The following is a 27,790-nucleotide window of genomic DNA, read 5'->3' on the forward strand; positions in this document are numbered from 1 at the left end:
CTGAGCTGGCTGCATGGGGCTCTGCGGAGTCTTTGTTCTGAGCTCTCCCACCCAGAATGTGGCCTGGAAGTTGTCCGAGGAGCTGCCCTGGTCCTGGAGTGGGGCCGGGCCGATGACGGCTCAGATATGTGCCCACCATCCCTGTGTCTGCTGTGTGCAGAGGCGCCGTGTGGCCAGCACAGCAGTGTGGACTGGAGTGGTTTCCACAGAGACAGAAGAAGTGGGAGTTGGGTTGGGGCTGAGGTCCGGCAGGGAGACAGTTCCAAGGACGTTGGCTGATGTGGGGTTGGGTGCCTGGGTCCCGCACAGGTGACCCTGAGAGCAGCCAACACCTTGAGGCTTCTGCGCCCCTGGGTCCTCCAGCTGAGGACCACAGAGCTCTAGGGCCCAGGGTCCCCTTCACAGGCACCTGGCACCCTGCAGTCCCGGAAACATGCGGCCTTCAAATAAACAGACAGAGCAAACAAAGCAAACTGAAGCGTCCTCCCGATTTATTAATAGCTCAGTGGATGAGAGAAGCAGTTTTGAATCCTAGACACTCAGGGGGAAGGGGACAGATGCCAGCCCTGCAGTACCTGGGCCACCTACCGGGCGGGAGGGACTCTGTGAGCTAGGCGAAGTCACCGGGGAGCTGGAGCTCTTCCAGGGTGACAGTTTTCACAGCACAGTGCTGACAGATGTGGCCTCTGTCCCCTCCTCTGGACCCAAGCCTCCCTGTCGCCCAGAACAGTAGAATCTTGTTTTTCTCACTGCGTAGTTCAGGCTGGCCTTGAGCTCCTGGTGGCCCTCCTGCCTCAGCCTCCCAAGGCCTAATCAGGCATGAGGAGCAGCAGTGGTTGCACACCTGTGCCCCTGTCTGGGCCTGGCTACCTGCTGGGGGTGAGTGTGGGTGCCACTCAGGCCTCCCCACTGCAGCTGGGCGTGCTCCACCGCTTGGCTCTGGGGTGGACCGTGGGGCCTGGCTCGGGCCCGCTGGGCTCGGGAAGCCTCACCAGGGACAGCGACGATGGGCGACGTCCCCTCAGAGCGCGTGTGGCCATCTCGATGCTGTGTCCTGACCACTTTACTCTCCAGATGGGGTGCTGTGTGGCTCCTGGCTCTTCCGTGAAGTTAAAATGACACGAAAGGAAACATTTGAATCGACTCAGGACATCGAGGCAGCCAGGACAGCGCAACTGGACACCCTCAGGCGCAAGGGCCCCGGAGCTGCCGCAGGGAGTGGCGAGGATGAGGAGATGCGTGTGCTGGAAGCGGGAGGGGATCCCTGGTGATGCGTCTCTTACTGTAATAATTCAAAGAATACTTTAAACTTCACCGCACCCGGGATGTGCGTGCTCGGACAGAGCCCTTCACAGCCCCAGTCCCCCTGCCAGCCCCAAGGGGAATGCTTTTCTCAGAAGTGAAAGCATTTTAAGGACTTCAGTCAAGGAGTCATTTCATCTCAATTTTTATAATTTTCTCTCCTTTGCCTTCACGTAAGCAAGATCGAGGAAATCACAAAGTTTAAGAAATACGTAATTCTTTTGTTTCACATCTAAAGTTTTCAAAATAAGTAAAAAAAAAAAAAAAAACAGGTGAGAAAATGTTTCATGACAAAAGGCTAACATTTCTGCTGCTTCAGCTTCCAAATTGTTCCAAAATAGCTGCTTTTTTTTTTTTTTTTGGAGTGGAGGTAAAGTTCACATCATATAAAATGAAGCAGTTTAGAGTGAGGTGTTCCCGGGCATCTTGGCCAGGTCGGTGTGACAGCTTCGCTCCTGGCGGTGAGGAAATGCCGGACGGCTCCGCTTCACCAGAGGGACCGACAGCGAGTGTTCCTACACTGCAGGAGAAGCCCTTTGTGTTCTGCGACTTCCGTTTTGCTCTGGGGAGGAGTGCAGGGTCTCGGCAGGGCAGGGCATGTTCCCATCACACTTGATGTCTCCTCTCTGGGTCTGGGGTCCCCAAGGCCCGGGAGGGCCCAGGTCAATTTCATGGGGCGTCATGGGATTGCGAACACTGAGGTCGCATCAGGGCCCCAGGTGGGGTCACGGTTTGTAGTGCTACTTTTGACTGGTTTTGTGGTTTGAGAAAAGCTCTCACTATGTAGTTCAGGCTGGCTTTGAACTCATTGTGTAGCCCAGGCTGGTCTGGAATGTGTGGTGATCCTCCTGCCTCAGCCTCCCAAGTGCTGGGATTTGTGCATGAGATGGAAGGAGAGAGGGAGACAGAGATGATTTCGAAGCAAGGCTTTATTTTTGTTTTCAAAAGTTGGCATCCTTCAGCACTTGTCAGATTATACAAGTGTTTCCCTTCCCTTCTGGTACCTGACTCCTTTTTCTTCTGAATTTTCATGGACTTAGAAAGGGAAGTGTGTGGTGGGATAAAACCGTGCGCTGCTGTGAACTTTGACATTAGTGGAGTCTGGATGCGCAGGAGCTCACTGATCCTGAGAAACATGCATAGCAGCTGCCTGGTGCACATGCATGTACATGTGCATAGGAACATACATGTGTGTGCACACCCCTGATGCACTTTGCCTTCTGGTTTGTGCCAAAGAATGTGGACCAGTCCTACCACTCTGGGAGGCTGAGGCAGGAGGATCGAAAGTTTAGGCCCAGCTTGGGCTTAGTGACTCAACCAGAGCCTGTCTCAAAATTTTAAAAATAGGTTGCAAAGGGCTGGAGGTCTCACCAGGTAGGCTCTGAGGTGGTCCTCACAGTGGGGCTGGGGAAATCCAACTCCCTCCCTTTGCAGGCCCTCACACCTGGTCTCTTTGAGTACACAGTTCTAAATTCTGCCTATGAAACCTCTGTGTGCCTCTTCCTTGCAAATCCTGGTCTGTGGTGGAAGTTGGCGAGCCTGTGGCTGCCCCAGGAGTTGGGGGCAACTAGCGTGTGTTGCAGGGTGCGTGGCCAGCGCTGGCTGAGGATGGGTCCCGCAGAAGGAGCACATTTGCAGCCTTGAGGTCTTCCAGGCCCTTGGGATTTGACCTGAGTTTGTGTCCTGAGGCCGCAGTTTGTCAAAAAAGTAGAATGTAAAAATTAGGATTTACCTCGGCTCCTGCCTGCCTGTTTTTTTTCCTTCCATCTGAGAGGCATAGCTCAGGGCAAAGGCCTGGGGTTTAATCCCCAGTAACAGTGGTCCCAAGTAAGGCACGAGGACCAGCAGATTCCCGGGTTGGAGAGTGGGGTGGAGGAAGGGCACTGTTGTGAGGGGTGGGAAGCAGATGTTGGGCCTGGGGCCCTGCAGGTCCAAGGGGGCTGCTGGCCTGCTGCAGTGTCCTGGGAGCCCACTGGGATCGAACTCGGATTTGCTGTGGGGAAGGAAGCTCAGAGACCAGGCCCTGGCTTGCTGTGGCGACCTCACCCTGAGTGGCCTCGCTGAGGCACCGGAGGTGTCCTGACCGGCCTGCTCTGGGCCTGTCGGAGTCTGTGTCCAGCTCCCTCCCAGCCCGTCAGTGAGCCCTGCCGGAATGTCAGCGGAAGTCAGCCAGAGGAGCCGCCAGCAGGCAGGAGCGGGCTCTTATCTCTGAGGTTCCCTGGGCGAGGCCCTGGGCTTGGAGGCACGGCCGTGCCCTCTGCTGTCCTGCCCGCGTCACGCAATGTCCTTAGACTTCAGCAGGAAGGCAGCGCGCAGGGTGCGTGGCTTGGGGGTGCAGGGTGAGACGTGTGGGTGGGTTTCGGCTGCCTCATTATCAACGCCGCAGGTCTGGCTCGGGATTTGGCCTTCAGTGCTGTTCCTGGTGGCAGCGCTTGGGGAGCCCGGGTCCTTTAGCATCTGAGGCTGCTCTTTCCCAGCCTGCGGCTATGGTGCTCCTGGCCTTGGGGTGTCACACAGTCTAGAGCCCCCCACACTGTGGCCTGGGGAGCCGGAAGCCATCACCACTGCCTGTGTGCGGACAGGCAGAGCCCAGGTAGGAGGGAGCCTCTGGGCGGAGTGGCCTTGGGGATGCGCGTGGAGCCCATGTGGACTCTGGTCAGGAGTCCCCATGGGAGGCTTCTCACTGCTGCCTGGGTGTCCCCAAGCCCGGCCCTCAAGGCCATCCCTGTCCCCCTGTGCCCCACGGCGCTGCCAGCCAGGCTTGGGCTGTCAGAAGCTCTGAACCATCTCTGGGGCACCGGCTGCTGCTGTGGCCCCTGAAGGTGGCAGTGCTGGCCCTGTGCCCGGAGGCGCAGGACACAGGCTTTGGGAGCAGGAGCTGTAAAGAAGGGCAGTGTGTCCTGGGCCAGCGAGAGACCCAGGGACCCAAACGTTCAGCTTGCCCCTCAGCGTGTCCCACTGGCTGGGACCTGCCAGGGCAGAGCCTTGGGGTGTCGCCCACGGAGCCCCCGGATAGGTGCCTCCTCCCGAGAGGGAGGCGCTGGCCTGAGCACTCTGACTGGGAAAAGAAGCACCCGTCTTTGTCTCAATCCTGTCACTTTTGGGGTACAGTCATCCCTCAGTGCTTGTGGGGGTCCACGATGCCCTGAGGCACCCTGTGCCTTGTGGAACCTGGCATCGTGTGTGTGAGGGACCCACAGCTCCTCCTGCGTGTGTGGTGCGTGCCCACACTCCAGGTTATGTTTGGGGATGGCTGCTCCTGTGTCCTGAGCAGTGCTGGGGACTGGACCCGACCCCCCCAAGCCACGTCCCCATCCCCTCTATTTGTATTTTGAGACAAGGTCTTGCTAAGTTCCTGAGGTGCCCATGCTGGGGTCATGGTCCTCCCTGCCTCAGCCCACCAGAGCGGTGGGATTTCAGGCACATGCCCAGTGTGAACACCTCTTCGAGCCATGGACTTGTAGGTCTGCGTATGTAGCCGAGGGGCAGGTGGGCAGCTCAGAGCAAAGCAAAGGCGGCGGAGTGAGAATCCCTGTGTTCAGAAGAAACAAGCATTTCTGGTGCTCTGGGACCCGCCCCGGCATCCGGGCACCTGAGTCTGGTGCCCCTGGATCTCACGTGGCTCTGGGGAGAAGTTGGTCTTTCCGGGGTGCATGACCCCGTGTGGCTGAGGCCCTAGGCAGCGGTGTTGGAGGACTGGGGGTTTTGTTAACCTTGGTTTTAATCCCCTGTCTCAGCATAAATGATCATTTTGCTTGGCTGGACGAGGGGGGTATTGGGCTGCCTGTGTGCAGCTCAGAGCCCCGGCCCTTTATTTCTTTACTTTGAGATGTCCTGCCAAGGCACCCTCCTCTTTCTCCTCCTTTCCTCCCCCTCCTTCTCCCTCTCCTTCCTGGGCTTTGCTCCACCCTGCCCGCCTGGCATCCGTGGGCCCAGCCGCCCTTCCTGGGCCTTGGGTCCCTGGCCCTCCACCCAACAAGGCTGCCCAACAAGGCTGGTCCCTCCAGCCCATCCGTCCCCTGGTCTGCTCCTTGTGGGGTCAGGCATTTCCGAGGCCTTCGCAGGACCCCTCCCCACAGTCATATAAACAAGCGGGAGGAAGCACAGCACCAGAGCAGGGCTGGGGTCTTCCTGGCCATGCCTTGGACACATGGCCCGGGCCTGGGAGAGTCTTTTCTGGGGAGGCTGCTGAGAGCCCCACAGGCTGGCTGGCTGGGCAGGTCGAGGCTCAGCGTGCACGTGCAGAGCTCCTGGTGACAACCTAGAGGCAGTGGCCCGCCAGTGTGGTCCTGCATCCTGATGTCCCAGCACTCTGGGAGGGTGAGACAGGAGGGTCTCCAAGTTTGATCTCAGCCTGGGCAATTTAGCGATTTAGTGACACCTTGTCTCAAAATAAAAAATTAAAAAGGGGCTGCAGATGTAGCTCCGTGGGAAGGCCCGTCCTCTGTATCATAGAAAATAAAATAAAATAAAGTGGGCAGAGACCACTGCTGGGCGGGGAAGGAGGTGTCCCAGGGAGAGTGTGGGACTGCTCTTCAGGGAGAGCAACCTGGAGCTGACGTAGTGTAGGATTTGAAGAATGAGTGGACTTTCGGGACCCATGAGACGCAGCGGGCTGGGTGCGCCCTCTGCCGCCTCAGGATGCACCGTGTACCCGAGGCCAGAGCTTGAGACCCCTGTGTCAGACCTCGGGCCTCAGGAACGGAGCACTTGGTTTCACTGGACTGGGAGAGAGGACCCCAAACCCTGTAAAAAAAAGTGAGGTCATTTGCAATGGGCTCTGCAGAATGTGTAGGAGCTCATCAGCTGGCTTGTGACCCAAGGTTGGCCTGACAGAGGAGGAAAAAAGGGACGCAGGGTGGGGCCCTGCCTGCAGCCCACAGGCTGAGGTCGTGAGGTCTTAGAGGTGGAGCTTTCAGGGACTGGGCATAGGTGCGCTGCGGGCCAGGGGCCGGAGGGCAGGAGAGGGGCGCGCGCCCCCTCGGCCTGGGGCCCGCAGAGGCCCGTCCCGGGCGCCTTCCTGCTGCTGTCGCCGTGACAAGGACCCGGGCCCTACCGAGGCCGAGGCTGCGGGCCGCGGGGCTTCGAGGGAAGGCGGAGCCGGGGAGGAGGGGTGAGGCTGGGCCGACTGGGCCGACTGGGCCGCCTGCCCGCCCGCAGCGACAATCCCGGGATTCTTCCCGCCGCCCTCTGAATGGGCCTCTCTGGAGGTGGCCGCCCCGCCTCCCGGCTCCCCGGGGACGCGGCCGCCGGAACCCAGAGCCCGCCGGGGAGGGTGGGGCGGGACTGAGCTCGTCGGAGGGGCCCTGGACAGAGCAGCCGGCGCCCTCCGTGAGCCGCCCGCGCCCAGGTAAGCGGGGCTCGGGGCTCCCCCGCCTCAGCCCCCATATGCTGCAACCCGATCCGGGTCGGGGAGGGGAGGGCTGGGGCCCAGGTCCGTCTGGACGGGACTGGCCCGGTCCGGCTCTGGGAGGCGATCGCAGCCCAGCCCGGAGGGCTTCTCCTGCCGGACGGCCACTTTGTCGGTTCGGAACCAAGCCTGGGCTACAGATGGGGGCTTTTCCGGAGCCGGCACACACTCTTCCTGCCATCGGCGTCCCTCCCCTCCCCTCCCACCCGCTGCCAGGGCCAGCTCCCAGGCCTGAGCCCTTCCTGGCTCCCAGGGAGGCTGAGTTCAGTCCGCCTGGGGGCGGACGCGGCTGTAAAGTGAGAGGACCATGGTCCCCCTGTGTGGGGCGCCTCCGAGGGGCGTGCTGCTGAGTGGCCAAGCAACCTGCGCGGGTCCTGTTAGCGGCTTCTCACCTGCCCTCCCGGCTGGCAGGGCTGCCTCGGAGCTGCGGCCGGAGTGTCAGGGCTCTGAGTGTTGCAGGGTGGGGACCCCGTGGCCTCCTCCCCTGCGTGTGGCCGCAGCCCCGTCTGTGCCAGACGGCAGGCAAGAGGAGCAGAAAACCCACAACTCCCGTGCTGGCAGGGACCGTCGCAGGGCACAGGGGCGGCCCTCTCCCCAGCCTGGACGTCCTGCGAGCGTCCCTCACAGGGGCAGACTCCCCGCAGGGGCAGGGACAGGGACGGCTCCTGTGATGCGATTTTCATACAGCTGCGCCGCTCTGCATGAGCTCCACGTGTGCAGCGATCCTTTAGGAGCCAGCTGCTTGGCAGGGAAATGAAAGACCCTGGCTCCCTCTGCCTCGACAGAAGTCGTGTTCCTGCCCAGCCTGCTGCGGTCACCCATGTGTGCCTTTCACTCTGCTCCCCCGAGGTCCAGAGAGGAGCAAGAATTCGCACTTGGAGATCGCTCAGTCGCTCGGCACCTGCAGGTGGCCGAACACATCCTGGCCCAGAGAAGCGGGTGCTTTCTCCTTGCAGCTCTTGTCTGCGAGGAGGGCCACAGATAGGGTTATTGCACCAGGGTTCCTCGGTTGTTCTGAGGAGGCTGTGACTGGAAAGCTGTTGGTGTTCGCTGAGGTTCATGAGTCTGGCAGTGCCGATCACTCCAAGTCCTGGGGAAGCCTGGACGCGGCGAGGACAGTTTGTTCACTGCTGTCCTCTTCTCTCCCTTCTTATCCCTCTCCCCCTCCATGTATTAAAAAACAACCTTTGGGAGGCTGAGGCAGGAGGACGACAACTTCGAGACCCACGTGGGCCAACTTCGTGACTTAGCAAGACCCTGTCTCAAAATTTTAAGAAATAATTTAAAAATAGAGCTGGGGGCCCAGGGATTTAGCTCAGTGGTTTCGCCCCCTGCTGTGCAAGCACAAGGACCCGAGTTCGATCCCCGGTACCAGAAACAAACGGAGCTGGGGATGTAGGTAGCTCAGTGCAGAGGCCCTGGGTGCATTGTCCAGTATTGTCAAATGTTAGTAACCATAACAGCAGTGGCACAGGGCCGGGGGTTGAGATGGGGCCAGGGGAACGGGTGCTCACATGTGGCTGCCGGCCCCACGGCCCTGGGTGTCACTTGGGCTGGGGGAGGTCCAGTCGGCAGCAATGTGGTGGCAGTAAGGGAGCCGGAAATGGTGCTGCTTTTTCTTAACAGGGAATTATTTCAAAGCTTACCCATGAGAGGCATTTAGACATGATAGATACCTGACCAGGAAGCCCAGGCCTGGGCATAGCAGGACCCTGTCTTTGAGGTACCAGACTTCCCTCATTTCATCCACCCATTTCTTTCAGTTCCAAGAAAAACAACATTTTCTTGTGTCTGGGTGGAGCTTGATAAATTGAGTCAGAATACATGTGGTAAAGGCCCTGAGCAGCCACTGCCACCGAGGACCAAGGGGGCTCAGGAGCTGCCGGTGAGCTCTCGGGATGTCGCAGGTGGCACTGAGCGGACCCCCAGAAGCTCCTCTGAGGTTGCTCTCGGCACCACCAGGCCCACGGTGCTCGAACGGAACTTACGCCATCCACAGGGGTCAGAATGAAGTGCAGACACCTTATTGCAATCCCTGCTCATGGAAGTGGTCCGTGTGTTTATACCGTGTTCCTGTGGCGGTGGTGGGCTTTTGCCTTAACCGTCAGAAGGGACTGAGGGACTCCTGGACAGAGGACAGAGGCACGCTTGCCGTCCTGGTGCCCTTGCTGTGTTCCCCTTTCCTGTTGCTGCGTTTCCTTCAGCCGTTCCTGTTGGTATGCCGGTGACTCGGCCCATTGCCCTCCTCTCTGACGGCCCTTATCCTCTCTTCCTCCGGAAGAGTATTTTCACGTGTATGGAAGTCACTGCCACTGGGTCTCTCTCTGGCCTCTTGGTTTTGAGTGTCGTTTGAACCGCGAGAGACACGTGTACCGACAGGCAAACCACACCTTAGCGACCTGTAAGGGAGGGACGGTACCAGGAGACCTGGTGGTGAGGCTGAGAATGTCAGCCCAGACCTCAGGACCCTGGCTGCAGGGGCCCGGTCCTCCTCCTCCAGCGGGCTGCCTGGACTCTGGGGCCCCCAGTACCTCTGGCTCGACCCTCGCCTGCCAGTAAACGCTCACTGACTACTTCGAATGCTGAGCCACGGCCTTGCCTTTGGTGCTGATCTCAGCTAGACTTTAGCAGACCCTTCCCCTACCCAGCTCCTCTCCCTCCGCCTTCTCCTTTCCATTCCTGGAGAGGGCCTTTGAATTTCCGTTTCACTGCTGATTGCTGCCCTCCTCCCCAGTGTAGCTGCGCGATGTCCCTGGTGCTGGGCTGGGACACCTGGGTTGTCTTTCAGCCGAAATCTCCCATCTGAGATGTATGGTGATCGTCAAAGAGGTGGATGGGCTGGAGGTGTCCCCAGGGGTTAGCTGCCCGGAACTGCTGGTCAGACTGCTGGGGGCTGTGGACCAGGAGGTGTTTATGCTGGCTTTCATCACCCGGGGCTGGGCTGCCTCAAAGCACCCAGGTATCTCTGGAGCTCAGCGCCTGTGGGATGGGTCACACGGAGCAGGAGCTGCTGGACGTCGGGGTCCTGCAGGCCTTGTCCCGGCCTCGCACCCCCTCCCGCCTTTAGAGGGGCCTGGGCGGAGCCGTAGGATGCTGAGTGAGGAACCTTATTCATGTGGCAGCTTAGCACGCTAGAGCCCCTCCGGGAGCCCAGCCAATGCCCACCACTTGGGCTGCTGCTGGTCCAGAGGTGCCGGTGGGCTCACAGTGGGGAGGTTTGGACCTGCTATCTCGGGTAGTGGGCAGCACCACAGAGCCCCAAGGCAGCAGCATCCTGGGGGTCGGGATACCTGTTCGGCCTTGGCCAGGCGCCATGTGCAAGGGAAATAACGCCGGGCCGAGGACAGGGAGGCACAGGAAGTCAAGGGCCGAAGTGGAGACGGTGGCAGTCAGCTCGGGGCTGGGCTGGAGACCCTGGGGCGGGAGACAGGACTGGGAAGGCCAAACACGTCAGCTGCCAGGCTGGGGGAGCTGATGCCCGGCTCTGGGCCTCCCCAGTGCCGCTAAGCCTGGGGCTGGAGTGGACGGGAGGGAGGGGCTGGGGAGCTGCTCCCCTCCTCCTGGGGCTCCGGCCCGGGTCACAGACTTCCTGGCATCGCTGGCCCCTGAAGTCTGCCCAGCCTGGTGAGAGTCACTGCTCTCCACATGTTGGGCAGGGGCCTGGGAAGCCGCTGTCCATCTTGGGCATAATGCCTGCCTTCTTTCTCGGTCCTTGTGCCCGGCTTTGGAGAATTTGCTGGGTGCTGGGTCCCCCGTGTAACTTGGATGAGACCCAGGGCCTCACACGTGCTCGGCGAGTCCTCTGCCCGGGGTCACAGTTACCCAGCCGCCCTGGTGTGGTCTGGTCATTGCTCTGCCACCCACTGGGCCACCTCTCCCCAGACCTGTGCCCCAACTGCGCCTCAGGAATGACCAAGTTCCAGGCTCCTCTGGGACTTCACAGAGGGGGTTGGGTTAGATGTGTCCCTATAAGAGGAGGAATTTGGACACCACACACATAGAAGGTGGCCACACGAGGACACGGGGATCGAGGCCTCGGGAGAAACCCAACCATGACGTCACCCCAGGACCCACAGAGGAGGAAGTACACCATGTCAGCACCCACCCTGTGGACTGGGTCGGAGCCCGCTTGGCTGAGACCCCAAGACTTGGGCACTAGGACTCAGTGGCAGGAGGAAGGCTTTGCTGAAGAGTGGGAGGAAAGCCAAGAACCGTGTTCAGATCCGGCCCTCGGACTGCGTGTGGGTGTCCCTCCAGGGGCAGCAAGTGATGCATGTGTCTTTTGAGTAGTTCTGGGGGCAGGTGATCTTTCCGGTACTAGGCAGGTAGTGATTATTAGTGAGGCACTGATCACTTAGGAACTTTCCCGAAGAAAGATGAGTGTGTCTGGGTCTGCTCAGCAAGGACCCTGCTGAAGCGGCCTTGGTTGCCCTGCAGTGGAGTGTGGTGGGGAGGAGCTAGCAGAGGTGCCACTGTGCTCTGGGGACCTGGCCAAGGGGCATCTGTGTTTTCTAGGAAGCTGCGTGCAGGCTTCTGGAGCTGCAGAGGACCTGTGAGCCCCAGGTCCAGGCACCCGAGGGCTGGGCGTGAGGAGGTGCAGACCCCAGGTGCCCGGGGTTTTGGGGCATGAAGCTGGTCTGAGATGCCTTCCTCGAGTACCTTCAGCCCTCCCGCAGCACAGCACCTATGGCTTCCCCATCACAGCCAGGGACTTCTGAGGAGCCAGGCGCTTCCTGCGCCCGCACGCTGAGGGCAGGAGATTCAAACCTCAGGGTGCCTCACTGCAGGAGCTAGGCTGGGCTACAAGGGCCTCTCCTTAGAGGGCGTGGCCAGGGTCAGCCTGTGTCGCCTGTCCTGCTTCTGGAGGAAAGCAGCTTCTCTGGAATTCAGCCCCAAGACAGAAGGCGCTGAGGCTTCTGGCCTGGGGACAGAGCTGCTCAGGGGACTGGGCTACATCGCCAGCGTCAGCCCCGTGGTCCCTGGAGTGACAGAGGTGGATGCTGGAGAACACTCCTTCTGGTTTGGGGGTCTGTGCTCAGCACAGGCAGGGTCCCCGAGGCATTTGTGCTGCTTTCTTTTCCCCAGGGTCCCTCTGCCCACCCTCATCGAAGCCCGGCTGCCAGGGCCAGTTCCACACCCAGGGGCAGTGTCTTCATCATGGAGGCCACTTCCTGTTCCACTCACACAGGCCAAAGGAAGAAGACTGGAAGGTGTAGCTGATCCCAGGTGTCCTCAGGGGAAGCCACCTGGTGTCCTCGGAGGTCCCTGTCATAGGAACAGGGTTCAATCTCAGGAGGGAGGAAGCTGCCACACACAGCTGTGTGGCCGGGCCTGGGGGCACCGTGCCAGGAGAAGGGCAGGATTTGCGGAGACCCAAAGCACAGTGTGAACTGCCAGGGGCTGGAAGGTCGTTTCCTGGGGGCAGGTTTTGGCTTTGCAGGGCGAGAAAGCTCTGCAGATGGGTGGTGGACAGCCCTGAATGAGTGTGGATGCTCTTTCGATTTGGCTTTGTGAGAATCTCTCCTTCCCCTCCCCTTTACCCTGTCTCTCAGCTCTGTGTTGTCCTCTGACTGTGGCCTTCGTGGCTCTGCCCCAGGGTCACTTTTAGGCCAGCAATCAACAAGCCTGTTCTCCCAAGGACTCAGACCCTAGCACAGATGTAGGCCGTTCCCGGAAGTTGCTCAGGGGCCTCGTTGGCTGCAGAGGCCCAGGGCGTCCCCAGTGTGAAAGCAGCCTTGGAAATGCAGGCACAGAAGCAAGCTGTTTTCTCTGTCGCCATTGGAATTCTCCGCACTGCACGGAGGAAGCAGGGCATGAGCTTTCCTCTTGGTTTGCTTGGATCCAAACCTCTAAATATAAATGGGTCGTAGCTCAATGGCTCCCCGCCTTCCTAGCAAGCACAAGGTACCGAGTTCGATCCCCGGTACCAAAAAAAAGAGAACAGAGAGGAGCAGAAAATGGGGCCGGGCTGCGGTGAGCCGTCTGAACCGCATTTTCTGGGTCCTGGGTCACCGCTTCACAGTGAGACTGGCGTGGTGTTTCTGGAAGGAGGTGAATCCACGTGGGGTGAGAGTGCCCCTGAAGGGTCCCCGGCCTGTGGAAGGTTGGTTAAATGGCCTGCTATTCATAGATAAGAATTATAAGATCAGGGTACTTTTCTTAAAAATTCCACTACTAGCTGGGGGTGGCAGCACATGCCTGTGATCCCAGCACTCGGAAGGCTGAGGCAGGAGGATCGCCATGAGCTTGAGGCCAGCCTGAGCTACATAGTGAGACCCTGTGTCAATAAACAAAACAAAAATCCTTACCATCAAAGCTCTCGTACAACATTTTGCTGTTTTTAAAGCCTTGAGTTTTGCAAAACCAGAAAGTACAAATTTCTGGGTTGAATGGAGCCTAAGTTTTCCCTCATCTCTGGTCAGGCGATGGGATTTCGTGGGTGAAGAACCAGAGGCCCAGGGGTGCCCGTGTGCCCGCATCAGGCCCCTGAGATGGCGCCCTCAGCCTCCCTAGCAGCCCCGGGTTCCACACCCAGAAACATCTCGGAAAAGGGGCGGGAGGTTCCTGTGTTCCATCTTTTAGGGCTCTCAAGAGTTCCTGTTAGCTGCAGGCCAGTCCTGGGTGTAGCCCCGGAGGCAGGGAGATGGCCGGGGAGATGAGCGGTAGGGGAGAGACAGTAGAGGACTGGTAGGTGGAAGACAGTGCGCAGGAAGACAGACAGCAGACAGATGTCCTTGTCCTTGTCCTGGGCAAGCCCTGCGGGAGAGCGAGCCGGTGTCGCTGGCTGGGAGCGAAGGGTCCTTTCTTCCTGTGAAGCCCTCGTCGTGTCGGGAGCAGCAAGTGAGGGGTGTGCAGCTTCCCACGGACCCTCCCACCGCAGCCCTGGAGAAAGTATAAAAATAGACACTTTGGAGAGGAGCCAGAGCCCCGCTCACCCGGCCCTGGGTGCGGGAGGTGGTGGAAGAGGAAGCAGAGGAGAGGCAAACATTCTTGAGCTCCCCGGGGATGGCCCAGCTGGGGACAGTGGTGGCCAGCGGCACCACACCCCCCAGGGGACTGGGGACTGGGTTCCTAAGCAGGAACGGCCCAGGTTGGGGAAGAGGCTGGGGGTGCTGAGAGAGGCCTCTATCCAGGGCCCACGGTCGGTCGGACTGGGACAGAGACTGGGACAGCGGGACGCTGCCTGCCTGTGGATGCCCTCAGTAGCTGGGTCTCACTGTGTTGCTAAGTTCCCCCGGCTGAGCTTGAACTTGCAGTCCTCCTGCCTCAGCCTCTCACAGTGCTACAGGTACAGGCGAGGGCTGCCTGGCCCCAGCAAGGGGCATAAGAAACCCTCGTCCTCACTGCGGCGGTGTTCAGGGGAACCCTTGCTGTCCTTCCCAGCCGGAGGTGGCAAGAGTTAACCTGCCCCGACCCCCACCACGTGGCAGAGGTCTCGTCCCCTCCACGTCCCCGTGGTCCCCGCCCCCAGTCTGGGGCTGCTGGGTGCAGAGTGAGGCCCAGGAGCTCGAGGCCCCAGGACAAGCTCAGTGTCACCCACCACGCCACTGTGACCTTCAGGGCTGGGGTGTGGCTCCCTGGGGGGCACTGGCCCAGGGGGCCCAAGGAGGCCTGGGTTCTGTCCAGCAGGAAGAAAACCTTGCTCTTTTGGTGTTTGAAACAGCATAGTCCAGGCTGGCCTTGAACTCACTGCGTAGCCCAGGCTGCCTCACATTTGCAGCAACCCTCCTGCCTCAGCCTCCCAAGTGCTAAGAGTACGAGCCTGCGCCACCATGCCCTGTTAACCTGGGTTGATTTCTAGGAACCAGCCTGGCTCTGGCTGAAGGGTTTGTGGTCTGTGTTTTGCTCATCTGTACCCGGGGTGAGATTTTCGGGGTGCTTCTGCTCCGTGCTGCAGATTCGCAAGGGGCCCTGGGGGTCCTGCAGCCCTCGGGGAGGGAGACCGCAGCAGGTTCCAGCGTCTTACACAGCTGAGGCCGAGTGTGCCAGCGCCCCATCCTGCCCCAGTCTTCGTCCCGGACTTGGTCGTACCACTGTCACCTTGGCTGACCTTCATCTCCGGGAACTGGGCTCCGTGCAGAAGGCCCCTGAAAGCTAGAGCCCCAAGAAAGGGTTAAATCCTGTCCCCTGCAGCGGCCAGGGCCCATGTGAGGGAGGGCGCTGCGCAGCCTCAGCAGCCGCCAGCAGCCCAGGAACAAAGCCACTTTCATGGGAAATGCTGTGCCCGCCTTTTCTGGGCCAGCCCCGGGGACAGCGGGTGGGTGTTTACTTTCCTCCTGCCTCTGGCGCCACCGGGTGGGTTTGGGGCTTCTGAATCTTGGCATGGGTCCCCAGATCCTTGTGGGGGCTGGCACTCAGAGCCAGGGACAGCGGGGCGCCCCTGTGCTGAGCGGTGACCTTGAAGGGCAGGGTCAGATGGGGGAGGAGGTGCTGAGCTCACGTAGGGTCCTGGAGCTGATTTAATCCTCGCCACTTTCCACCCTCTGCTCTGAGCCAGGCAGGGCTTCCTGTCAAGCTGGAACTTCTCTCCTCCCTATACCTTTGCGGATTCACTCACTCACTGGCTCGCTCTTTCGCTCATTCACTCATTTGTTCTTTGGTCATTCATTCACTTCTCGTTTACTAGTCATTCATTCACTCACTCATTCATCACGTAATGGCCTGAAGCCCCTAGAGCCCACCTCAGTGCTGGATCCAAGTACTGAAGGCCAGGGCTGACCTTGGGGCGCTCTTTGAGCCTGCAGAGCTCATTTGGGCCATCAGAACCCCACCTTCCCCACTTTTCTGTGGTGAAAGCTCTAACACTGAAATGAACACCAAAACCAGTGTCTGTCTTTGATCGCCAAATGGCAGGTCTCTGTGTTCAAGACTTTTTCCTTGATTGTTACGAGTTTTGTACTTCTAAGTATTTATGTGTAGATTTCTTTTAATTTTTCTGGCTTAGGGATCATGGATTTTTTAGACTTGTGGCTTGATTTCTTGCCTTTTTTTTAAAATTGCGCCACCACAGATTAACCCTAACCCTTCACACTAAGCTAATCCCCAGCCCTTTTTGCTGTTTATTTTGAGACAAGGCCTCACTGAGGTGCCCAGGCTGGCTTGAATTTGTGATCTTTGTATCTCAGCCTCCCAGTGCTGGGAGGACAGGCCTGTATCACCATGCCCAGCTCTGATTTCTTTAGTGTATTTGGGGAGATTTTGATACAGAGTTTCTGGGGAGGTGCAGTTTCTGGGCCTCCTCTGTAGCCCACCTGCTGCCCCGGGGTTCAGGCTGCTCCCCTCCTCTGCCGTCCTCAGCACCCCTCCTGTGTCTAATCTTGGGGTACAGTCCCTGCCTGCATGCTGCTTTCCTGTCTTCTCTTCTAGGTCCCCCATTTGATTATTCTTAAGACTTTTGGTCACAGATACAAATGGGAATCACTCTTTCTTCTCTTTTGTTTCTCAAATATTAGTTATTTTCCTGTCTGTCTCTTAACTCCGATTTTGTATCTCTAGTGAGTTTTTCTGGTTTTGGTTGGCCCCCTGGGGGTCGCACTTGCTGAGACTCCTGGCAGCTCACCAATTTTGTTTATTCCATATTTGATTTGTGTCAGAAAGGTACAGCGTGTGGGGCGGAGGCTGTAGACTGTTGTGTGGTGCTGGCCGGCAGGACTGGCCCCGGGGACCCATGTGTGTCTCTCCACACAGCAGTGCAAGGGCATGGGGCCTGAGCGAGCTCACAGGGACCCCCAACAGGGCTCCTGCACCTGGTGGCACCCAGCACCCTCCATCATCCTGAGGTGGGCACCAGAGGCCCAGGGCAGCAGGACGAGGGAGAAATCAGCCCGGCTCCTTGGCGAACCTGCAGAGGAGGGAGGCTGGGACTTGGGTGGTCAAGGCCCCACTTTCTCTCCACTGCAGATCCACACAGCTGCTCCGAGGTCCCCAGCCACGCCTCGGGGATGTCAGAGAGCCCTCTGGGACCCAAACCTGCGATGCTCCGGGCTGATGTGGCTGAGACGCCCACCTTCCCACAGGCGTTCACCGCTTCCTGCATGGTGTCCAGCCACTGCCCAGGCCAGCGCCGAGAGAGGTAGGAGGATGGGCAGAGACGAAGCTCCACTCGGGAAGCCCTGGTGCAGCACAGTGCTAAGTGGGAAGCCGGGGGGAGGCTGAGGGTCCGAGGGGCACCCAGCCCAGGCTGGCCTTGAACTCAGGATGATCCTCCCGCCTCAGCCTCCTGAGTGCTGGGATTACAGGATGGCTTTTTATTTACTCACTTCCTTTTCTGTTGTTTGTGAACAGCCTGCCCTCCACAGAGCGCCAGTGGCTGGAGAGCAGCCCCAAGTCCACTCTGACCCTGTGGGGCAGCAGCCGGCCCTCTGGAAGTCCCCTGGGTGCTAGCGAGTTCTCAGGCCTGGGCAAGGATGCCCCAGGGCCGCCCTGCTTTCCAGCCTCAGACCTGCAGGCCTCTTTCCATGGCCACGAGCTGACCCTGGCAGGGCCGCCGGGCTCTCTGTCCGCCCCGGGCAGCCAGGCCTTCCTGGGCTTCAGCACCGTGGCCCCAGTGGGAGGTGGCCTTGCGCCTGGTGAGGATCCGGGCTCCCTGCTGCCCACTGCCCACGGAGTGCCCCCGACCCCCGGCGGGGCCCTGACCGCACCAGCTGCCGCCAGCAATGGCTTCCTGTCCCACAACTTCCTCACTGTTGTGCCTGGACACAGCGGCTGCCACAGCCCCAGCCTGCAGGGCCAGGGGGCGAGCCTGCCCGGGCAGCCGCCACTGCCAGAGAAGAAGCGGGCCTCGGAGGGGGACCGGTCCCTGGGCTCCGTGTCCCCCTCATCCAGCGGCTTCTCCAGCCCGCACAGCGGCAGCACCATCAGCATCCCCTTCCCCAGCGTCCTGCCTGACTTCTCCCGGCCTGCGGAGGCCGCCTCGCCCCTGCCAGGTAGGTGCCCCGCTGCCGCACCTGGGGAGGGAGATCCGGGTTCATGCTGTCACACGGCCCGCTCAGGCCCGGATCCCACCCAGGCGTCCCCTGATGCTGCTCACCTTCTTCGTTTTTCCTCCGCTCCCTTCATCGGGGGTGGAAGGCGCAGGTGTTTGCTGTGGCTCCGTTTTCCCTTTTAGTCCTAGAACCTCCCTCCTGGAAAGTTAATCTTTTTCTAATTGAAATGAATTCACCCAAAATTTACTTTTTTTTTTGGTACCGGGGATCGAACTCAGGTCCTTGTGCTTGTGCAGCAGGTGTCGAAACCACTGAGCTAAATCCTCGGCCCTAGAATTTAATTATGAAAAATTTCAAGTGTATAAGAAAGAGTACAACACTGATCTTGCTGTTTGTTTCCTATTTATTGATTTATGTGTTTGTTCATTTATTGAGACAAAGTCTCCCTATGTAGCCCAGGTTGGCCTCGAACTCATTATGTAGCTCCTCCTGCCTCAGCTTCCCGAGTACTGGGATTACAGGAGTGTGACACCGTGCCCCATTTTTTTATGTGTTTCAAATACGCCCCGAAGAGTCCCCATCGGGGCTCCTGCTGTCTTGTGGGATGGAACAGGAGCTTTCTTCTCCCACTCGATCATTGCAGATGTGGCTCTCTTCCCCGTAGGGCAGTGCCTATGTCCTGGCCCCTCGTCCCTGGCATAGGATCTTGAGGTGCAGGGACATTGCACCAAGAGCCTGCAGTAAGAGTCACTGCCTCTCTGTTTGGCTTTGCAGATAGTCCAAACGACAAACTAGTGATCGTCAAATTTGTTCAGGACACTTCCAAGTTCTGGTACAAGCCGGATATCTCGAGAGACCAAGGTACGTGGGAGGATGAGGGCGTCCCGGGGCATCTGTCCCCTTCCGGGCCCGGGGCCTGGGCAGGAGGGGACCTGCGGTGGGGACATTACCGGGCCACGCCACTGTGCACCCCACGCCTGCCGTGGAGACACCAGGCCTCTAGTTCCTGTAGGAAAAGCCTGGAGTGGGGGGTGAGAAGTAGGGGTACCTGGTGAGCTTTCTGGGGTGCGAGTGGCTCCGCAGCCCCAGTGAGGCTGCCGTGGAGGATCAGGGGCCTGGGCCACCGAGGATGAGGGGGTGAGGGAGCAAGGCCGTGCTGGCTGCCAGGTTCGGTGCCAGGGCAGGCGCCCAGTGTCCGGCTGCGGTGTGGACAGAACCAGGGGCCTCCAGGCGGCTGGGGAGTGCAACCCACTGGGCCCCCTGCCAGGTGTTTAGGAGTTTTAAATCATTTGTTTTTACTATTTCTCTTTGTTGCTCTTTAAAAAATTACTACGTAATAATAGTTCATATGTACAGGGGCAACATGGCAACGTCATGCTTGTCTGCAGGTGTCATGGCCCAACTGGGGTGGTTTTTCCTTTTTACTAAACATCATGAAATCACCCATATGTTCAAGCAGCTTTTGTTGTGCCCCGTCCCATACTAGAGATGGACCCAGGGCCTTGCCACTGGGCTGGATCCCTGCCCTTTTTAGTCTTTACTCTGAGACTGAGTCTCACAGGGGCCATGCAGGGCTCACCAGCCTCCTGGCTCAGTCTCCCAGAGGGTCACAGGTATGCGCCCACTGCCTCACCCAGCAATGTGCCCTGTCACCGGTGCGTGGGTGGACGTCCTTCCCAGTGATGCCCTCAGGAGCCTGTGTCCGTCCCCTGCCCTGGAAGTCTCACTCTGGCAGTGTGGACCTGGAAGCCCCTTGGCGTTCCTGGGTGGGGTTGATGTGGGAGGGACAGGGAACGGGGTCAGGATCCCTAGGAAATGAAATGACCCCAGGCCACTGTGGGGAGAGCCGGAGCTGGTGGTGTAAAACGGGAGAGGGGCGAGTGTCCCAGGTCCCGGGAAGCTGGCTTAGTCGTGTGACCCTTGGGAGAGAGCCAGCCTCTGTCCTTGCCTCATGTCCCAAGAACACCCAGAGATGAATAGGGGGTGGCCGGGCAGTGCCCTTGCCCGTTCCCTCGTTGAAATTCTGCCATTTGGTTATGTGGAGAACAGAAATTGCAAGAATGTGCATTTCTTTCAGGGGCTCAATGACACCATTGTCATTTTAAATGGGAGAGAAGGGAAAGGAAATTAAAATCCCATGGCCTGGGAGGGCTCGCATCTCCCTGAATTGGGCTTTGTGGGAAGCTGCTTGCTGTGTCTGCAGGCACCAGGGGCCCAGGGGCCAGGGGCCCATTCCACCAGCCAGGGTGAGGAGACGGCAGGGCGCGCTTGCGGGGCGGCAGAGCCTGGAGCGGGGGCTGGGGGCAGTTGCCCTCTGTGCCTGTCCACTTTCCTCACTGTCATGAAATACTGGAGCCATTTACCTCAAAGAAGAAGGGTTTATTTTGGCTCGTGGTTCCAGAGATTCAAGTCCGAAAGGAGGTTGGCCCGGGCTTTAGGCCCCAGGTGGGGATGCACGGGCTGAGGGAGCTCAGTCTGGGACCCAGAGGCCCCTTCCTTCTGGCTCCACCCCAGTGACCTGCAGGCCTCCCATCAGCCCTGACCCCGAGGTTACCACCCCTCTGGGGGACCATGGCTACCTCAGCACCCCGTGCCCCTTGAAAAACAGTCGGCACCCGGGTGGCAGTGCCAGCGGCGCACAGTGAGCACCCGCAATCTCCTGTCCTCTTTCTGGCCATGCCTCCCCGCCTCACCCCTTTTGCAAAGGGGCCTGGAGAAGAGGGCGGCTCGCTCCGTGTTCTGCCTCGGTACCCTAATACTGAGGTGTGTGATATGTAAAGAACAGATGCTTATTTGATGCCAGGTCCTGGAGGGTCCAAGAGCATGAGGATAGGATGAGTTCCCCGCTGCTTGCAGTCCTGGTGGGAAGCAGAAGTTGAGCACAGGAAGGGGGACCTGGATTTAAAATAATTCCCGTGCAAAGTGCCTGATCCCATCTCGGATTTCAGCATGAGTTTGGGACGAACCGTAATTAACTCCTGGCAAGGTCATGAGTAATAGTAGCTCACGCCTTTCTCCTCCTGTCCTCCAGCCATCGCCATGCTGAAAGACAAAGAGCCCGGGTCCTTCATCGTGCGGGACAGTCACTCCTTCCGGGGTGCCTACGGCCTGGCCATGAAGGTTGCCACCCCTCCTCCTTCTGTCCTGCAGCTGAACAAGAAAGGTGAGGTCCCTGGAGTCCGTCCCTTCTGCTTGCCTGTGGAGGGCCTGCGGGTTTATGTTGATGCAAAGAAGATGGTAGGTGCTTATGGCAGTTCTCATGGGTTTTCTTCTTGGTATTTATTATCTCAGGAATATTTTTCTAAGTGCTCATCTTGTTCAAGAAAGAACATTAATTATTTATGAATTTTATTTTCTGAAATTTGAATAGTGCATCGGTCAGCTTTTGTGTTGCTGAGACATGGTCCCTGACACCTGTCCCTTAGAGGAGGGGAGGTTTAATGTGGCTCGCTTTTTTTGGAGATTCAGTCCATGGTCAGCTGGCTCCAAGGCAGGACCATAATGGCAGAAGAGCATGGCTGGGAAGGAGCGCAGGGAGACAGCACCAGAGAGGAAGCAGCCAGGGACAGATGTAGACCCCCATGGTCACACCTACGTGAGACACCCAGACACGCCCCAAGGCTGGCTCTGACTATTCTCTGGGCAGATGCCAAAGCCAATCAAGTTGGCAGAATCAAACTTCACTTTCACACATAGGCCATTATTCTACTGTGTAGAAGTAAAAAAGATGAAAGAAGGGATCCAGCAGGGATCCACCTTTCTTCTGTTTTCAGTCCCACCCACCTTGCTACCCACTCTCCTTTCAGTAACCATATACAACACACATTCATGTGTCTGCATTAACTGTGTGCCCGAGTGCAGACACATGTGCATTTTCCCTTTTTCTTACATCAGAAATGGCATTTTACATACACTATTCCTTTTTTGTTTTTGTTTTTTTTGGTACTGGAGATTGAACTCAAAGAGCAGAAATGATGAGCTTATGAAGAGAGAAGGTTTATTTTAACTCATGGTTTCTAAGAGTTCAGTCCATGGACCTTGGCTCCATTGCTTGGGGGCCAGTGGCAAGCCGCACAACGTGGTGGGTAGGTAGAGCAAAGGGTTCACCTTGTGGCTGCAAAGTGAAGCACAGAGGAAGAGAAAGGAGCTGGGGTTCCACTGTTCCCTTCAAGGGTGAACCTACCTTGACCAAAATGCTCTACTAGGCCTTACCTCCTGAAGTTTCATCACCTCCCAAGAGCGCCAAGCTAAGGACTTGACCATCACATAGGGTGCCTTTGGGGATGTTTTAGATCCAAACAGTAGCAGATGGGGAGAGATCAGAATAAGCGCAGATTTTGAAATCCCCGTATTTAAAGAAATACGAGACCCTTGCTTGCATCTCAATGCCCCATGTCTACCGGAGAGGATGAAACCTCTGCTTCAAGCTTCCTGGAGAAAGTAGACCTGGAGTCCTAAGGTTTGGTGGCAAGAGGGCCAGCCCCAGGCACGGCTGAGGTGTCCCCAGGCAATGCAATGGTCTTCTCTTGGCAAAGGAAGTGATGTGAGAGGAAGAGATGGAGCGGGCTGGGGAGGGCACCTGGGTCTCCATCAGCACAGCCTAGACCCATGGGCACAGAGAGTTCCTCAAGGGAGGGAGGCAGAGGTTTGTGCAACATGAGAGATTGGAAAGGGGGCTCCTAGAGCATCCCAAGTTCCAGATCGAAAGCTAGCTGTCTTAGCCCTTTCCTGTTGCTGGAACAAAATACCGACACCTGCAACTTAAGGGAGGAGAGGTGCGTTTGGCTCACGTTTCCAGTGGGTTCAGTCCATGGTTGGCTGGCTCCAAGGCAGAAACCTTGAGGCAGAAGGGCCAGATGGAGGAGAGCTGCTCACCCCGTGGCAACTGGGAAACAGAAAGAGCAGAGGAGCTGGGACAAAAAGACACCGTTCCAGGTTACATCCCAGGAGCCACCTCCACCCAGGCCTGTCTTAGTTACTTTTCTCGTTGCTGAGACAAAATACCCGACACCCAAAGTTAAAGTAGGAAAGGTTTATTCAGCTCACAGTTTGTAGAGGTTTCAGTCCATAATTGACTGGCTCCAAGGCAGTGTGGTGTGGCAGATGGCCCTTGAAGGGGAGAAATAGTCTGTGGTGGGCAGAAGATAGCAAAAGCAACAAGGGACCTGAGCAGCATCTTCCTGCCCCTTGCATTTTACCCAGACTTCTTAGGGTGGGCAGCACTCACACCCTCCATCCTAGTGCCCTTGAGCCTAGCATCACACTATGAATCAATCCCAGCGTCACACACTCTAGACCCAGCCACCTCTGAAACAGCCCCTCCTGTGACCACATGAGGCTTGGAGAGGACACCTAGACCCCGCCATAATGAGGCCTCACCTCCTAACAGCACATTCAGCCATGAACTCATCCGTGGATGAATCCACTGATTAGTACCGTGCCCCGGGACCCAGTCCCCTTCCCATAGCCCGGCAGTGAATGCAGAGTTGTGAGGACATCCAGCTTCCTCTGGAAACAGACTACAGCGGGAGGACGTCTCAGGACAAGAACATCTGGCAAGCGGCAGATAGGAGGGTGATGCGGCCGGGCTGGCATGGGTGCAGCTGCTCCGCGTTCTGCTCCCCGCTTGGGTGCGAGAGCAGCAGATGTCAGGAAGTCCCACACTGGGCGTGTCCCAGGGGCAAATAACATCCGGGCGCTCTGTCTTCACCCAGCCTCTGGGTTTCACGGTCCAAGGAAAAGTCTTGAGGGGAGAGTTGGCCAGAGTAGTGACTCACTCACAGTGAGCGAGTCACCGTACCAGCTCGGGGCCACCCTGAGACACCCACTGCCGTGACAGGCACTGCTCTCCAGAAAGCCCGGCCGGGTGGTCTCCCCTGGCCGCCGCCCATGGGTGGCACAGAACCTTCCTGGAAGGAAGGAAGTGTCCCCCACTTCCTCTGACTCAGCCTCATGGGATCTGACGGTTTCCTGTGCAGCGAGCCTTCCGCCTCGGCAGTAGCCAACGCTGCTATTTTATTCACGTTTGTCCCTGTTGACAAACATCATCTGGGAACCACTACAGACTGAGTGTCCTTCATTCAAGGTGCTCGGGACTGCAGATGTTTCAGATTTTGGATTTTTTCTTTCAAATTTTGGACTCTTTGTAGGTAAACAATGACATCTGTTGGGGGTGGGACCCGAGTCTAAACTCGGGGCTCATTCATGTTTCATGCACACTTTGTACACATGGCCCGAAGGCCATTTTATGCCTTCTGTTTGTTTTTGGGGACAGGGTCTCACTATGTAGTTCAGGCTGGCCTTGAACTCTATGAAGCTCGGGCTGGCCTTGAACTCGTGATGATCCTCCTGCCTCAGCCTCCCGAATGCTGGGATTACAGGCATATACCACCGTGCCTGGTGTTTGCTCCCATTTTTAAAAGCTGGTTTTTCTTCCTTTTTGTTACTCCTTACTTCACCAGGGGATCTGTCCAATGAGCTCGTCCGGCACTTCCTCATCGAGTGCACCCCAAAGGGCGTCCGGTTGAAAGGGTGCTCCAATGAACCGTATTTCGGTGAGTCCATGGCAGGCCCCTCCTGACCTGATTCTGGGCCCCCAGATTCCCTCTGCAGCAGTCCTGAGATCAGAGACCTTGCTGTCCCAGTGGTCGGCTCACATTTCAGGTCTAAGATTCCTTGCTGTGAGGTCTTGTCTCTAGGCCAGAGTAGTTGTGCGGTGATTCTTCAAAGCTGGGTACAGGCAACGCATGACAGGCACTGTGGCTGTCAGTGGGGCGCTGTCCTGCTCGTCAGGGGGAGTCTGCGAGGCTGCACCCCAGGGAGACCCTACCCTGCCCGGGGCTGCAGAGTAGGTGCAGGGTAACCGCCACCCTGGCCTGTCAGGTTCCTGCAGGTGGGTGGCGTGGGTGGGAAAACTGGGGTTGCCTTGATCTCAGCCCCCGGTTTTAGGTCCAGCAAATGTGCTCGGTTTCTTCTTTGCCCTTTGGTAGTGACGTGTTCGTGCTAGTAGTCCATTGCAGTTCCTACCACTTACCTACCCCTTAGTGGTCTTTTCTCCTTTTCTTTTGCATTACCGAGGATTGAGCCCAGAGCCTTCTCGCTGAGCTACAGCCCCAGTCTTTTTAATTTTGAGACAAGCTGTGGCTACGTCACTATGTTGTCCATGCTGAGCTCAAACTGACAATCCTCCTGCCTCAGCCTCCCAGAGTGCTGGGATGACAGGTGTGTGCCTCCCCACGCAGCCTGCTTAGCTGTCTTATAGAACCTGTCTCATCTTTGAGGTTCTGGGCCATGTCCCAGACCATGCAAGGGGCTGAGGGTGAAGGACTCAGCCCTGGCAGCGATTCGTTTCAGCGGCGCAGCGGGGCACAGGCCGTTGGTGCTCACTGGCTTCTGTCCCTGCAGGGAGCCTGACCGCCCTGGTGTGCCAGCACTCCATTACGCCCCTGGCCTTGCCCTGCAAGCTGCTCATTCCAGAGAAAGGTACAGGCTGGGCGGGGCCGGGTGCTCACACAGGGGCTCCTTCTCCAGGGTGCACTCTGGACAGAGACAGGGAGGCTGAAGAGCTCTGCTCGGTCGCAGAGGGGCCTAGGCCCGGCTGCAGCCAGAAGCTCCTTGGCATCTGCCTGCTGTGGCCCAGGGAAAGCAAAGACCTGCAGCTAAGAAATACACAGTGGTCAAGGCTGTTTCCCTATAGTTTTATGACTCTATAAAATGGGCAAAATATCGATACTGGTGAATTGAGATGATGGAGGAACCATTTCCCAAGTGTTATGTTTGTTTGAGTCTGTTTAAAAGGTGACAGCTGCAGAATATCAGAACAAACTGATCCTCAGTCCCGGCTTTCTTGCGCAGTCTCAATTATCCAGAGATGCTTTTCCTAGAAGGGTGTCTCAAAAAAATGCAACCAGCTGGGATGTACCGTTTCACTTTGAATTTTTCATATGAATGAACTCAGGGGTCAGAACGATATTCACTGGGCTGTGCCATCCCTGACATTGGGGTGTGGCAGTTCCAGTGGGCTGGTTGTTGTCCTCAAGAGAAGCTCTCAACTCTGCACGACAGCCGCGAGTCACCTCCTGAGAATTCTGTCCTCAAACTGCCTGCCTTGTCAGGAAAAGCATTCATCCCGTGCTTTCTCACCCCTTCCTGCAGATCCACTGGAGGAAATAGCAGAAACCTCTCCCCAGACGGCTGCCAACTCTGCCGCCGAGCTGCTGAAGCAGGGTGCAGGTTAGTCCCTCACTGCGGGCTTGGGACAGGGAGGTGCTTGGTGCCCCAAGTCCTCCTGCACTTCCGTTCCTCCAGCTTCCTTCTCTTGCTCGGTCTGGGAAGGAAGCTGCCTTTTATGAACGCATGCAGAGTTGGGTGGGGTGCAGCTGCCAGTGCCAGGACCGGGGCATCCATCACAGGCTGGAAATACTGGCCTGACTCGAACACGACCAAAGTCAGTGGAATAAATGCCAAGTCCTGCATTGCGTTTGGGGGCAAGTGAGTGAAACAGGATGTGGGTGACCCGCCTCGCCAGCTGCAGATGTGACTCAGTCACTGCCCGACATGAATCAGCATGTGGACCCACAGTGGCCCCCAAGCCCGTGGTCCTAAGACTAGGCCAAGGTGCGGAATGTTTTATTAAGACTCTGCTTTAGAGGTGACAGATGCACAGCAAGTCTGAGAGGGAGGTCAGGAGACTTCCATGTGGATGCATCGGGCCCCCAGTGAGGACATTTGTACAGCTCCTGAGCCACCTGACACGGGGCTAACCAGAGTGCATAGTGTGGGTTAGGGTCCAGGCATGGTTCCACCCTCTGTGGTTTGGGGGAAGCGTGTGTGGCAGTATCCCCATTACCACATCATGAAGAACATTTTCCCAGCCCTGTAGCTCCCCTGCTCCGCTCCGCCCTCCCCTGTTCAAGCCCCGGCAGTGACTGTGTGCCTTTTACTCTGTCTCTAGTTCTGTCTGCTGCAGAAGGTCTCACGGCAGTCACACGCTGTGCCCCACCTTCACATGGGCTTCTTTGGCTGAGTAATACGCACTGACATGTCCTCCACTCCTTTTCCAGTTTTGCTGGCTCGTTTCTTTTCAGCACAGGACAGCACTCGGTGGTCAGGATTGATTTATCCATGCACCAACAGAAGGACTTCGCAGCTGCTCCCAAGCCTGACTCCTGGGAGTTACGCTGCCATGAAGAGCCACACGCAGGCAGCAGGCAGGCTTTCTGCAGACAGAAGGTCCCAGGTCCTCTGGGTAGACATGGGGGAGCATGACGGCTGTGTTGGGAGGCAGGAGTAGGTTTAGTTGTGTAAGAAGCCACAAAACCGTCTTCTTTGCAAGTGGCTGCCCTATCAGGAGCGGCTGCCACCCCACCAGCTTGCAGCACCTGGTGCTGTCTCCCTTGAGGACTGGGGTCGCCCTAGCAGGGTGCCCTGCTCCCTCTGTGGTTTCCCTGGCGTTTCCAGGGCAACTTCGGCGCCGTCTGGTGTCTTCCTGGTGAGGTGTGATGGCTTGTGTCCCATCTTTTTATCCAGTAGTTTTCTTATCATTGATTTTTAAACTCTCATTGCATATTTGGGAAAACATTCTTTTAAATGATTTGTGTTTTGCAAAAATTCACTCCCGGTCTGCAGCTTATCTTTTCATTCTTTGATGGTGTCTCTGGGAAGAGCAGGAATTTTTAAATTTTAATAAAACCCAGCTTTATTTTCTCATCTAAAATGTCATCACCAGACCCAAGTTCATCCAGATTTTCCTTTTTGTTTTCTTCAAGGACTTTATAGTTTTACATTCTACATGTAATCCTCTGGTCCATTTTCAGTTAGTTTTTCTGAAGGATATTAGGTCTGGGTTTAGGTTCTTTTCTTCTCTTCTATTCTTTCTTTCTTTTTTCAAGTGGTGATCCAGTTGCCAGTTATTCTAGCAGTTTATTGAAAAAACTATACTTTCTGCAGTGGATTGTTTTTGTTCTTTATCAAGGAGTAGTTGACTCTGTTAATGTGAGTTGATTTTGGGGCGCTATACTTTGTTCCATTGATATTTGTTTTTTTCTTCATAAGTATCACACTGTCTTGTTACTGTAACTTCATGGTAAATCTTGAAGTTAGGTGGTTGTATCTCTTCTACAGCTGTTGTCAGTTTTGTGTTGGGTCTTTTGCT

The 27,790-nt window shown here is 57.3% G+C and overlaps 1 protein-coding gene across 8 annotated transcripts in view; it reads left to right on the top strand.

The window, feature by feature from the left end:
- Positions 1-27,790, top strand: part of Tns3 (tensin 3) — a 151,569-nt gene that overhangs the window by 115,752 nt on the left and 8,027 nt on the right. For all 8 annotated transcript variants that reach the window (XM_004839880.4, XM_021254255.2, XM_087196100.1 and 5 more), the window contains 7 exons: positions 16,613-16,784; positions 16,997-17,637; positions 18,412-18,498; positions 20,669-20,800; positions 24,099-24,191; positions 25,042-25,119; positions 25,792-25,869. In XM_004839880.4, the coding sequence (XP_004839937.2) occupies positions 16,613-16,784; positions 16,997-17,637; positions 18,412-18,498; positions 20,669-20,800; positions 24,099-24,191; positions 25,042-25,119; positions 25,792-25,869 (1,281 nt within the window). The remainder of the gene's footprint in view (positions 1-16,612; positions 16,785-16,996; positions 17,638-18,411; positions 18,499-20,668; positions 20,801-24,098; positions 24,192-25,041; positions 25,120-25,791; positions 25,870-27,790) is intronic.

This window comes from Heterocephalus glaber, unplaced genomic scaffold (assembly GCF_053883595.1).
Source record: "Heterocephalus glaber isolate CG9 unplaced genomic scaffold, H.glaber_assembly_v1.0 deba00001610, whole genome shotgun sequence".
Taxonomy (NCBI): Eukaryota; Metazoa; Chordata; class Mammalia; order Rodentia; family Bathyergidae; genus Heterocephalus; species Heterocephalus glaber.